This window comes from Elgaria multicarinata, chromosome 9 (genome assembly GCF_023053635.1).
Source record: "Elgaria multicarinata webbii isolate HBS135686 ecotype San Diego chromosome 9, rElgMul1.1.pri, whole genome shotgun sequence".
Lineage (NCBI taxonomy): Eukaryota > Metazoa > Chordata > Lepidosauria > Squamata > Anguidae > Elgaria > Elgaria multicarinata.
Genome location: NC_086179.1, coordinates 20361778 through 20376333, shown reverse-complemented (window position 1 = coordinate 20376333; position 14556 = coordinate 20361778). Strand labels below are relative to the sequence as shown.

The following is a 14556-nucleotide window of genomic DNA, read 5'->3' as shown; positions in this document are numbered from 1 at the left end:
AGAGAGAAGGGGCACAGGATGTTGTTGGGCATCTTATTAAAAAAGGGACACCTGTCCTTCAGTCTCCTAAGCACATATGGTGTCAAAGTCAGAGAGATTCATTTTATGCAGGATCATTTTCCTCTGTCTGTTAACTGTACTTTAAATTAGAACAGAGATTAATTTCCCCAAAACAGACTGGGCCTGTTCAGACGACACTTCAGGCTCTGTGGTTAGTGAAACAGGGGTTAGCACTAACCACAAGCCGTGCTGTCACACGCGACACTTTAAGCCACGGTTAGAGCCGCTAACCCTGCTGCAGGTGGTCTGACTGTGGTTAGTGAGTGAGCAGGGTGTAGCAAAACCCATCGCACAAGACACCTTTAACCCTGCTGCTTAACCAAAAGCTTTAACCAGCGGGGTTTAAGGTGTCTTCTGAACCAGCCCATAGAGTAGCTTCTTTTACACAATAGCAACAGTAATAAGACTACACATAGCAGAGCCTGAAGAGAGGGAAGAAATTCAAGTCAGCTGCTAATGATGGAGCAGGACACAGTGCAGCCAGCCTCATACCATGGATATCTCTAAATTTAATACTGGTGTAAGAGCAGCAAAAGTGAAACCCCCACCCTTTAAAAAAGCATCATATGCTGAAAAGGTGGAAATCACAGAAATGACATTGATGTGGAAATGACATTGATGTCGGTATCCTTTATGATATCAAGGCATGATTTTGAACCGAAGGAGGTTCAGTTCATTGTCAGCAGGGTGGCTCCAAGATGTTTTGCCAACCCCAGCAGATCTGAGATTTGCACCTCGGTATCCTTTTTGATATTGTAGGGGATATTGTGATATTATGATATTGTAGGGGATCCTGGCTTCATGCCCTTCTGATTGGACTCCATCAAAAAGGCTGCAAAGCCTCGTAGGTCTGAAATAATACTGTGGCCTTAAGAATAATTATAATTAAACAAGCTTTTGTAATTGTTATTTGGAATATGATGTAAAGAAAAATATAGCATCTTGTCGGGAAAGGTTTAGGTAGTTTTTCTTTCTGCCTAATGATGTGTTGGTAAACCAGATGACTTTGGATTCAAGTCCCACCATTCTGCAACTCTTTTTTGTCTAGTCTTTTAACTGCACACCATTTAGCTAGCTAATCGTGGTGATAAACTGTGTAAACCATGCAGAGAGTTAAAATAACATTTATCTTGGTTAGGCATATCACATTAACCAACTTAAAAGCACTCCCTTTATTTCTTCCTAATATAGACAATCCATGTATCATTGTAGTAGTTGTATGAATGGAGGAGGGAGGCAAAAGAGCCAGGGGTGGAGGGAGGGAGGGAGAGAACCATAGCTGCTTATTAAGAACATAAGAAGCACCATGCTGGATCAGACCAAGGGTCCATCTAGTCCCGCACTCTGTTCACACAGTGGCCAACCAGTTGTTGGCCAGGGACCAGCAAAGCAGGACATGGTGCAACAGCACCCTCCCACCCATGTTCCCCAGCAACTGGTGCACACAGGCTTACTGCCTTGGATACTGGAGGTAGCACATAACTATATTCCCTTTTCTATACAACTGTTAAAGATACATGAGCCCTCTCCTCCTTTTCATGTGGACACCCTAAGGATACCAACGTGAGATTGTAGATGTTGGTAGGTCCATACTTTCATGTGATGTGCAGATATATTTATAATGAATGGAAATATATAATGGATGGGACATTGGGAAATCCACCGAAAAACCTTTTTCAAATACTGGTTTGTTCCTTTTTATATTAGATTGAGTTTGTTGGAATATGATTATGACTCCAGGGTCAAGATTTGCAAAGATCAAAAAAGATTCATCGCCACCATGTTTAGCAGAATCCCCACCTTCCACCCCTTTCCCATTATCCAGTCATGAATTATTCGAATTGATATGGAGTCTATAGAGACTAATCCTCTGTTCTTGTACTACCTTTATTCATTTTAATAAGACTTGCACATTCTACATGTACATCCCTGCAGCTATGGATATTTTTATGTTCGAGGTCACAACTGGAATGACAACTATGGAAACATTGTCATGAAGTATACTACTCTTGCAGCAAGTGATAGCATGATATTTAAAAAAATAACTGCATGTCTGTTTCCATCTGCATATCTATAACTACAGAAATGTCTCTTTCCACCTGCACAGTCTTATAAACTGTTATTTATCTATCTGTGTTACTGTTCCTCATGTTGACTGTTCTATCAGTCAATGTTTGTATGATTTTATTGTGTTTTATTGGTTTTGTACCCTACTTTGCGGTTTTATATTTTATAATAAAAAGTAGGTAATACACTTCACAAATAATATAATAAACTAGAAACTAAACAGCTGTGATGTGGAAACTTCATTCCAGAGTTTCTGCATAAATCTGTCATGGATGTTCTCCTGTTTCTAAAAGAATGAGCTTTCCCCCCCCGTATTATGATGATTCTACTTACCATGATGGAAAACAGACTTGGCTGTGTAGGTCACATGGCATAAGATATGATGAAATGGATGGATCCATGATGGCACGTTCACAAGATGGTGGCACAATGTCATTGTGAAGACATATGAATGGGAGGGATAGTACATGAAGAAACAAAGAGAAAGAATGTGACATGATGGTGAAATTATGAAGGTATCTAGACTCTTCTCTCTTGATGATTGCAATGATGGGTGGAAGACTATTCATCCATTAAAGTTAAAAATTCAAAAGCTTTCCAGTTAACCAAGTGGCTGTTTCATGGGAGATATACTTGGTTGTCTATTTTCAGTGCTGTTTATGTTTTCCTTAGAGAAGGACTTTTGTAAGCCTTTGTGAAGTGTATGCGATACACTTCAAGAAGGCTGGAGGATTTGAGACTGAAAGCTTCGAGGTGCACAATCTTGCAGTTCAGAGGTGGGCAATGCTACAATGGAAGTACACACTGAACTAAAGGGACACAACTATTCTGCCTGTTTAAAACACAGGTAAATAAATTATGTGATTATTATGAGGGTTGCCAAACCCTAGAGGACAGTATCATGGGTTCTTTTGAAGTTGTTTTTGCCATTTGTTTAATGCACTTAGAATTAACGTTATGTGGGACATTCAATGGATATACTTCTTAAAAGTTAGCCTCTGGGTTTTCTAGTTTTAACTTAAATTGGCATTATGTTTTCACAATGATCGCTACAATCATGAGGACTAGCATTGTACCATTTTTTAAAAATGAAAGATGGGTTTTTCATAATATTAAGAGTCATAGACCAAGTGAAACCTGCTCAGACTACAATATTATCTCTAGATCACATGCATTAGGAAAATATATCCTGTTTTAGGCAAAATACCATCAACTTCAGGTGTCTTACCATTGACAACCTCCAGTCAAAATGCTGAGAGGTGGTAGGCAAATGGAATTGATGAATTGCTTCAGCAGACAGTTGTCAATGGTCTTTCATCCACCTTGTGTGACACCTTACTACAGACTATGAGTTGCCGCAGTAGCCAGTGACATTATACCTTGCCAGTAAATTCCAGTGCGTCTGTACACAGGTGATATGGAACTATGTTTTGAGTGTCAGCAGGGTGATGATGCCTTTGGACTGTACTAAATTGCATTACTATGTGAAACTCCTTCATCCAAGCCTGGTGGCTGTGTTCTGGCTATATTCCTGCATACTCACCAGCTGCCAAGTGGTCTGTGTGCCAGAAGCTAGATATATTAAACTCCAAAAGGAATCTGTCAAAAGAAGAAAAAGATGTATTTTTCGCTAGCCCAGAAGGACAGAGGTGTTACAGAGGCAGGCAGTTGTTGTGACTTGCTGTACTCTGATTTACTAGGCTATAGGAGCTGCCTACAGCTTAGCTTGCAGTTCCTTTTTGTTCATGCCTGATCCAGTTACTGAAAAGACTCTATGTGGATCCAGGAACTGCTTTCCTCAAGAGGAAGGGCTCTGCTTGAGGCAGATCTCTCCATATGATTTTTTTGGGGTGTGTGTGTTCCACTTCCTACCCCCACAGCTCACCCTATTCAGTCCTCTGACTCTCTTTGTAGTATTTTCAGGGGACTGGATGAGGTGCCATGGGAAGGGGATGCAGAGAAGTCCCTTTCCACCAGCAGAGTTGACCTAGCTTAAATCTGGATCCAACCCTTCTTTTGTTACTACAAATTCCTGTGGCAAAATGCTCATTAACACTGTGCTCTTTGTGGCTAGGAGGGAAGTGTATTCAGGCACCTTGAAAGCCATCTGCTCAGCAGCTGGCATTTGGTGTGCAGCAACAGCTGTGGTGGGTGCCAGTACGTTAATCTCTACAAAAGTCTTGGAATCTGGCTCTTCGATCAAGTTCAGAAGTGTTTGGATCCAGCACTTCAGTCTAGCCTAATATAATAACTGATCTCTGCTGTACCAGATGTACTCATGGATCTTTATTTCTTGCTGAAGTCCCCTTCTCTTCCATGATATATAGTTCAATCTGATAGAGATGGCTGGTACGGCCCACAGATTAATATATTTCCTAATAGGAAAAGGATTGCCTCTCCTCCATAATTTGTTTCCATTCAAATTACTCAAAATTCTTAATTTGAGACAGGAAGGTTAAGCCTAGTGATCCAGGGATACATCTTGCTCACACTTATACTTAAGAGGTATGTGCCATATGACATTGGGAATTTAACACACAAAGCTGATTCCACAAGGCATGGTCTCTGGAATAACCAGCAGATATTTAGTGAGTGTACATCTTTTCTAGACAAATGTGTGCTTGTGTCTGCCTTCTCATGTGAATGTATCAGAATTTCTCATTTCATGCCTTTAGGGCTCTTTTCCCACACTTATTTTACTCTTATTCAGGTTTCTCCACATGATGCTAATTCTGCGGAGAGAAAGTGGGGACGAATTGGAGAGGGACTGTCTGCAATGGGAGCCTGCTCCACTCATATAGGCTATACATGCACAATGCTGTGCATGGTCACTCTCCAACTCATTGACGGCCCCATGGATGGCAATGGAGATGGCAGAGTGGACACACTCCTTGTTGCTTCCTCTCCATGTGGTGTTGTTACCATGGAGAAAACAAAGACACCTGAATAGGACTATTATAAATGTAAACACCCATGCCTTAATATGTAGTTTTGCATATTAAGCATGGATGTTCACTCAAAGTCAGGAAGTCTGGACCCCATCTCTGGTTCCATCACAGATGTTGCATTGCTATGATTTTGGACAAATCATCTCACCATGTTTCCTCATCTGCAAGATAAAAAATAATTAAGCTGCCCATGTGGTAAGGCTCTTGGAAGCTTCTTGGATACTATTGGAATGAAGGCACCATAAAAATGCCTCTATTGTATAGTATAGCTGCATGGTTTCTCTCTCTCTCCCAGAGCTCAAATCCCATGTATGTGGTGCCTCCGCGTCACATGGCATGCATGCATAGACTGTACTCCTTCCCTAGTGGTCTGAGGCAAAGTGCGGAATTGTCAAGGTTAGCATGACTAGCATAGACCACTCTCGAAAAAGATGTCCAAACATGGTGGCATTTTCAGCAATGGGGAGGAGTGATGTCTCTTTCCGGTGCATTTGGCATTTCTGCTGAAGCACTGACTCAGAAGAGAAAGAGGAACAGGTGCAGTTATTTACTTACTAAAATAGGGCCCAGATGTTTTATTAAGCAGGCCCAGTGGCAGAATTGTGTCTTTGTTAATATGACTCTTCTGAGACTGAACCCAAAGCTGAAATGAACCAAAGCTCCCTTTTACCTGACTATTCCGTTGTCCTGCACTGTCCCTGGTGCTTATTGCTAGCAGCAGGGGGCTTAGGGCTTTTCTGCAGTACAAACATGTATCAGTTTCACTAGAATGGTTTCCCTAGAGATCCCTAACCTTCAAAGAATTACAGTTCCCAGGGTTCCCTGGGAAGGGGGAATTCGTTTGTACCAATAGTTTTTTGTCCTCAGTTTGCCTCGGTTTCATGGCCCTGGAAATCCATTAACATCTCTCAATTCTGTATTTTGGAATAGCTGGTTATATACATTGTGATTCCATAGTGTTTCTATTAGATCTCTCAACTGCTTCAAATCTGCTATATTTTCTCATTTATTAATTATTAAAGTAGAATACATGAATAAAAATAAAATTTAAAATGTGCCTTTGTTTTGAAGCCCCACCCGTTAACATTTGCCCACACATTAATAAACACAAACATTCATTGAGTAATGTACAGACTCAATCTACAAACATTTGCAGTCATAGTTCCTACTGATGTTGATTTCTTCCCAGAGCTCCAATATGTTTGTACTCACATGAGGAAATCAGTTATCAGCCACTTTAATGCTGCCAATAAGGCATACACTGGCTGTTAAAAAAGAAAGATGAAGTTTCAGAAGAAAAGTAGTATCTTACAGAATTCACAATTCCAGCCTTTCCCCCCAAAGCAATCAACAAACTAGGAGGCATTTTGCAGGAAGCTGGTCTACCTTGCTACCACTAATAATTATGAAACACCTATCTGGAAGGGCCAGGAAGTTTATCAGGAATAGGCAAGAGACTTTGAATATGTAATTACTTGACTAGCTCTCTCCAGTTGGAATAGCCTCATCCGATTTTAAAAAGAAAGAAGCTAAAGCTATTTCTGGAGCTAGACGTTTACAAACATTTCTGTTCTAATGATCGAAAGGAAACTGTGTTTGCTAATCTAAATGTAAGAAAAAGCAAAACACTACACGTGTATGGTGTGCAATATGACCTTTGGTAGCTACCGCACAATACAGAGAATTCCAGTTTTTAAAAATGGAATTTCTTGACCACCCAATTGTGTTAAAAATGCTGATAGTGTGGGCAGTTTCTTCTGAAGGCTTTTGGCAAGTCTGCTTTGAAGTAAACATAATCTTTTCTGTTGTGATGGGGATGTGATATGTAATGACCTTTTAGGACTTATAATAGCAATAGGCTTTATCATAAAAAAGCCCCGCTGGATCACATCAAATGCTGATTTACTCTAGCATTCTGTTTGCCCATTGGCCAACCAGATGCTGATGAGAAGCCCACAATAGGACATGAATGAAATAGCACCCTTCTACTTGCGTTCCCTAGCAACTAGCATACAGCTGCATACTGCCCTGATACAGAAGGTAATATATTGCCATCACAACTAGTAACATTTCATAGCCTTATCCTCCATAAATTTGTGTAATCCATTTTTAAAGCCATCCTAATCGGTGCCTGTCATTACATCTTGTGGTAGTGAATTCCATAGTTTAACAATCTATTGTATGAAGAAGTACTTCCTTTTATCTGTTCTGTATCTCCTACCATTTAGCTTCATGGGATTACGCCACTTACAAGTATTATAAGAGGGAGCGGGGGTGGGGAATCCCTATCTACTTTCTCCACACCATGCATAATTTCATACACCTCTATCATCTATCCCTTTACTCATTTTTTCTTAAGCTAAACAGGCCCAAATATTGAAACTTTTTCTCACAGGGAAGTTGCTCCAGCCCATTGATAATTTTAGCTGCCCTTTTATATATCTTTTCCAGCTTCACAACATTATGAGGTACAGTGACCAGAATTGTACACAGTATTCCAAGTGTGGTTATGCCATAGGTTTGTATAAGGGTGATGTAATATTGGCAGTTCTGTCTTCAATTCTTTTTATAGTTATGTTCACCATGTAATTTGCCTTTTTCACAGCAGCCACATACTGAGCTGGCATTTTCATCAAGCTATCAACCACAATCCCAAAAAATCTCTTTTGGTTAGCTCTGCCAGATTAGATCCCATCAGTGTAATGATTTTTTTTTTTGCCCCAAATGCATCACTTTACACTTGCTTATATTGAACAGCATTTGCCATTTTAATGCCCATTCCCCCAGTTTGGAGAGAGCCTTCTGGAGCTCTTTGCAATCCCATTATATTTAACCACCCTAAACAAAGTGGTGTCATCAGCAAACTTGGCCACTTATCCCTAACTCCAGAGCAGTCATATGAATGGTTTTGGCCTATTAGTGTTAAGGAAACTCTGATCAATCTACTTCATACAGTTTACTCCTTTAGCCGGAGCTTGCTGGTGGCAAATTGCTGCATATACATTAGGCTGTCCTTTAAAAGGAAAAGACTAAGGGCATGTCTACACCAGCCCTATATCCCGGGACTGTCCCAGGATTGTCCTTGTGCATCCAAATGCCACACAGAGGATCCCGGGAGCAGGCAGAGAGGATCCCTCCATTTTCCTGGGATAACCCTTAGGTGTAGAAAGGGCCTAAGCCTCCTTAAGAGACAAGAGAGCATGTATTAATGCTAAGACCTTCTGTTTACAGCAGTTTACAGTACAACTCTTAACTAGCGAGACCTTTCCATATTTAGCTAATACAACTTTAATTACGTAATCCGATTCCAATCACTCAGCCCCAACCAGATAAAGTTAATAAATTAATCCAACTCTAACAAGCAAATCTTATTCTGACCAATCAAAGGAACCCAACTGGAAACATTCTTGATGTTAAACAGTACTTTTTTAGGATACAGAGATAGCAGACTATAATGCAATATCTGGAATTCACATACAAAATTGGCTCCAGAGTGGTCCAATGTCAGGTGAATTGGGGGCTTATTTTGTGTATTAGCCAAAGATGCCACAGACCAATTTCAAGATGGAAGTGGGATAGAATGAACAAAAAGTTCACATAAACAGGTAGAATAAAAATTTCCCTGCATCTTCTCTCTCTCTCACTCTCACACTCACTCTCACTCTGTGTGTGTGTGTGTGGTTGTTGCTGCTGCTCTTCGTCCAATGCAAATAGCATGAAACAAAACCCAAGATCAACCTGGAATGCTTGGCCAATTTTATCTGAATAAAAATGCTCCCCCTCTCTTTTTGTTTTGTTTTGTTGCTGCTGCTATTACAGAATTAAAGTCTAGAACTGTTTTGCTTGGTCTTCCGAGTCCATCTAGGTATCTGTGTGAAGAGGAGTAGTGGTGACTAAATTAATTTTCACCATGCATGTGTCAACTTCCACCCACCACCCACATGAGCGTATGGACTGTGGGTGAAAAAGGGATAGAAAGTGAGGGTCAGGGACAGCCACACAGATGCATGTCCATGGTTTTATCCAGTCTTCATAACCACTTTCCCTGCTGAGTACAGGGTGGTGGTGGAAAGGACATGAGGGCAGAAGTGCCTTAGTGTCTTCTATCCTTACATAGCCCCCTAAGAGCACAGAAAAGCAATCAGGAACATTGTAGAGGAGAAAGTGGTAGGGATGATTCCACCCTCATTGAACTCAACAGAAGCAAAGGCATTTCTACCCTCATGTTGTTCTGTCTCCGCATGGCCAGGGATAGTCTAAGCAGAATAGCTTAGGAAGTAAATCACTGCTGTCATGTTATATTATATTATATTATATTATATTATATTATATTATATTCTTTCTTTCTTTCTTTCTTTCTTTCTTTCTTTCTTTCTTTCTTTCTTTCTTTCTTTCTTTCTTTCTTTCTTTCTTCCTTCCTTCCTTCCTTCCTTCCTTCCTTCCTTCCTTCCTTCCTTCCTTCCTTCCTTCCTCTTTTCCTTTTCCTTCTATTTATTACATTTATGTCCTGCCTTTTTTCTCTCCGTAAGGAACCCAACCCAGTTGTACACAGTCCTCCTCCTCTCTATTTTATCCTCACAGCAACAGCCCTGTGAGGTGGGTTGGGCTGAGAGTCTGTGACTGGCCCAAAGTCACCCAGTGAGTTTCCATGGCTGAGTGGAGACCAGAACTCATGACTACCAGTACAAAACTCTAACCACTACATGCTTCCAGATCAGTGAGGTTTTTAACTGTGATAGTAGGTACTGCTGACGTGATCCGGAGATACTTACACTGAGAAGAGGACGAGCACCGCTATGGTGGTGGTGGGGCATTTTACACATGGCTTGGTAATCAAACATTTTCACCCTGAAGAAACATGGAAGTGACAAATGAGCCCACAGGCAGAACAGACAAAGCTGCCTTATGTTGAGAAACCATCAGCCCACCTACCTCACTTGCCGTCTGCTCTGACTGACAGTGGCTTTTCAAGGTTTTAGTGGTCTTTCCCAGCTCTGCTACATGAGATGATTCCTTTTAGTGGAAATACCAGGGAGTGACCTCAGACTTTCTGCATACAAAGTGAGTTACGGCCCATTCCTCAACACAGGTGCAGACGTAGCCATTTCTCCCTGCATGGATGCTAGCCTTAATCTGATTTCACATGCAGAACAGCCAGACTTCCTTATCTGAACCATTTAGTTCAGTTTGTGCTTAATGTTGGATATTTCACAGCAAGTTCTAAGCCCACACAGACTATGATTGACTATGCTGTATTTGAGAAAGTAGTTTCTTACTGATTTCATAGAATGCCCCCACAATATGAAAACACTATATATGATTTACTTGAGTAATCCCAGCTGCTATTTTTATTCACGCCAAGGTCCTAAAAGCTGGTTTTCTGAGCAAAAACTGTCTTGTGCTAGCCAGATACAAAACTCAACTGCTGTATTTTGTTTCTCTGGCCAAATTCAAACTGCATGGACTGGTCCTTCCAGACATATCTCGCTAAGCTCCTGGGATCTCTGGTACTATTTGTATCCTTCATGTGCTCCATCAGCAGCATGGGAGGAACAGAGGAAGCTGCTTTTACGTCAGACCGCTGGTCCATCTAGCCCAGTATTGTCTGCACCAGAGCTGGGAGACAGGTCTCAGGTGTGTGTGTGTGTTGGTGGCGGGGTGAATGCTGCTGCTACTAAATAACATGGAACTGACTCACATGTCACTGCCCTAAAGTAGGAAAGGAAGCCTCACTTCTGAATCTCTGCATTAGAAAGACATGTCCCTGTACCCATTTTTCGACATCTATTTTTTTTTGGCCATCTTTCAATGTGCATTTTCAGAACATGAGCAGGAAAATATAATGACCTGTGGTCCACCCAACATGACAACCCACTATGGCTGATCACCCTTGGTGAGTTGTCATGTTGTGCAAACATGGCACAGTTTCTTCAGCGTGGCTTACTTTTCACTAACAATCCACCCTGAGAACCCACGGCTTGTTTTAAGGTTGGCTTATTGTGTTGTCTGAATACAATAAGCCACCATTGGTATAAACAACCCTAAAACTTCATTGTGAGTTGACTGAAACATAAAATCATAGAATAGCAGAGTTGGAAGGGGCCTACAAGGCCATCGAGTCCAACCCCCTGCTCAATGCAGGAATCCACCCTAAAGCATCCCTGACATCTATAGAGCAGGCTGGAATGTGGCAGGAAACAAGCCATGGCAAGCCCAACAGTTTGTCAGGTTAGCAAGTGAACAACCAACCCATGGTGTGTTAATCACAGGATGGCTTAGCATGGTGTGTGAACCCACCCTATATGTAATAATGGGTATTTGCTCACAAAATGCATGAACTGGGTGATCACAGATGTAGCAATAGTTCTTATGATCATGGCAAGACTCCCCCTCCCCAGCTGCTGCAATCATAGAATTACTGCTGACCCATACTCATGTTCATGCAGTTCACACATTACATCTTCCTGCAGACCACAAATGTGTTATGTGAACTAGCCATAACAACCGAGGCAATATTCCATACCCCACTGCCTTCATCCTCTCCTTTCATGTTTAGCTGTAATACTTCTCACTGGAGAGAAGGTATTTTGCTTCTACCAGCCTCCTCTCTGAAAGGAGATCAATGGAAAAGAGACGATGACACTTACTGTTTGAACATTCCCATATTTATGAGCTGGGTCATAATAGAGCCATCCACTTCCCCAAAAAATTTTCCGGTCTGCAAGCACAGGGAGACATAAAGAGAAAAGAGCAAAAGCTGTTAGTGATAAGCCTCCTCAGCTTTTTATCACTGTGGCTAATCCATCCCTGCTACAGGTCTGAAGTATTTACTGATTACCACTATTATAAAACAAACCCTTTAAGCAAATGATGTTCTGTTATGTCCTCAGGCTGTTTTGAAAAAGTGTTACAGAGCAGTGTGATGTAGACAATATCTCTCAGTCTGCCATCTGCATTATTGGGATAATAATACTAGCCTACTTCGAAAGGGTGTTCTAAGGATTATGGAGATAATGCATGCAAAGTATTATGAACACTTGAAATACAGCATGTAAATGTCGATACTGCTGCTGCTAGAAGGAACCTTTGCATTCAGAATTGTTGATCTGCTCAAACCTCCTTATATTTTAAAGTTACTTAGCCCAGGGAAACTTCTGCAGTTGGATTAGTCAACATGCTTCCTACTTAGTTTTATTCCATTTTGTGGTTCCCGATGTTGGGAAAGTAGTGCTGCCAGTTCCCTTTACTTTTAACTCTTTTTCTTTACTGAAACTTCCACTTTGTTTCAGGAAAACTTTGCCTGAACCTTATTTCAGCCATAATATATAGAAAATTGCTGCAAAGTGTTTGTATGTAGGGCTGCCTTCAAAGACTGTTCAGAAATTTCAGCTCATTTAAAATATGGCCACAAGACGTTTTACTTGGATCAGTCAGTGGAAATCCTGTTTTGGCTTTTTCATGGGACAGTTCTCATATTACACAGGTCATTTCATGTTGGGGAATGTATAATGTCATGTGAGAATAGGTATGGTAGGGGGGCTCTTTTCTTCTGATACATGGATCTGATAGCCAAGGATGTGGACTGGCTTCCCAGTGTGTGTGTCAGAAGTAAAACAGACATGGTGGGTTTTCTTAGTTAGAGGTTTTGCTGTTATGATAAAACGAGTAGCACCTTGTTGCACAATGACTGCATTAATTGCTTACAGACAATGTGCTGGATCCAGACAACTACAAGTGGGATTTGGTTTATAGAACAGGGGTTTTCCATGTAGAACTTTCCCACCACTCTTGAGGGTTGGGAGACCATCTGTGGGATGTGGGACTGCAGCTGAAGCAGAGCAGGGGCCATGGGAATTGAGGACTCATCCTTGCATGAATGGAAGTGCCTTCCTCAGCCCTTTGGATCCATCCCAGTCAGTGGGATAGAGAGGAGAAGCAAGTTGGCTCTTTGCTTTAAATGAGCCAAGTTGACCACAACGCCTGGTCCATAGGCCAGGATTTTTGAGGCATGTACAGAAAGGAGAAATTAGCATCCTAGGTTGAAATCTATAATAAGGAGATGCAGAGAAACAGATCTAAGATTCTAAATTAGAAAAGAAGCAGTCTAAACAGGCCAAGAGTCAGCAGGACTATCCATACAACTAGATGAACCTAACTAGATTCTGAAGGTACCAACTTGTAAGGGCCAACATGTTCATTACAACTGTGGATAGAAAAGAGTTTCTATTCCAATAGTCCATTGGAAGATGCACATCTGTTGCTCAGCTAAAGCACAAAGCACAGGAATGATTGAGGATTTGGTGCTATAGGAGGAAGGAAGGCCAGGGAATTAGGAAATTGATTTCAATATGGATGTAATTGAGCAGCAGTAGCACCAGCTTGTTAGGAGCAGTTTATAGCAGAGAAAGAGATAGGGAAGGAAAGTGCTGGGACTGGGTCAAATTGAAAGACACAGAAATACTACCCTCAGTCCAGAAGCCAAACTTTCTCAGCTGCAACATTAACATGCAAAGATAAAGTTTTCAATATAGGTACAGCTTAAGTTTGGGAATCCTGTATTCAAACCACTGCTCAGTCACATAGCTTGCAGAGTGGTCGTGGATGACACTTGTCTCTTGACCTAGCTTGGCTCACAAAGTTTCAATTCAGCTAAATCTCAACTCTGAACTTGTAGGAAGGGCAGGATGTAAGTTGAATGAATGAATGAATGAATGAATGTGTCTTTGGCAATTTTCACATCTGCACAAAGTCTAAAATGTGATTCTAGCATGTATTCACTGTCCCTCCGGGAAAAACTTGCAACTATGCTCATTTAAGACTTCTCCACTTTGCTCCTTCCACTTTTATCAAGTCCTTCCTCCACCCTCAGCTTTAGAAATGGGCTAGGCACAGAAAGCGGTGCTCTGCTCATTTATTAATTCATTCTTACCTGTTTGGTGACTTTAGAAACAAGTATGAATCCATTATTATCAATGAGGAAGCAATTCAGATTCTGAAGAGAAAATAAGACAAGAATTAAGAAGGAATTTCAGCTTTAACAGGTCAACATTGCCTAGTATACATGTTTCTGACCTGCTCAGTAAGATGTTTGGCTTTTGCTCCTATGCTTGTTTTTTTTTTTTTTGTACTTGACTTTGCTGTTTTGTGCTTCTAGTAACATGTTCCTTGGAACTGTCATCAGAGGGCCAGGATCTCTTCTCGATCATCCCAGAGTGAAGGACACGGAATAATGGGCTCAAGTTACAGGAAGCCAAATTCCAGCTGGACATCAGGAAAAACTTCCTGACTGTTAGAGGAGTACAGCAATGGAATCAGTTACCTAGGGAGGTTGTGGCCTCTCCCACACTAGAGGCATTCAAGAGGCAGCTGGACAACCATCTGTCAGGGATGCTTTAGGGTGGATTCCTGCATTGAGCGGGGGGTTGGACTCAATGGCCTTGTAGGCCTCTTCCAACTCTACTATTCTATGATTCTATGATTC

At 41.3% G+C, this 14556-nt stretch overlaps 1 protein-coding gene across 1 annotated transcript in view; it reads right to left on the bottom strand.

The window, feature by feature from the left end:
• CACNA2D4 (calcium voltage-gated channel auxiliary subunit alpha2delta 4) overlaps window positions 1-14556 on the bottom strand; it is a 177753-nt gene that overhangs the window by 11110 nt on the left and 152087 nt on the right. Inside the window, exons 29-34 of the mRNA XM_063134531.1 lie at window positions 14005-14067; window positions 11723-11793; window positions 9848-9923; window positions 6288-6340; window positions 3671-3726; window positions 2461-2481 (exon numbers count right to left, since the gene is read on the bottom strand). Of these exons, the coding sequence (XP_062990601.1) occupies window positions 2461-2481; window positions 3671-3726; window positions 6288-6340; window positions 9848-9923; window positions 11723-11793; window positions 14005-14067 (340 nt within the window). The remainder of the gene's footprint in view (window positions 1-2460; window positions 2482-3670; window positions 3727-6287; window positions 6341-9847; window positions 9924-11722; window positions 11794-14004; window positions 14068-14556) is intronic.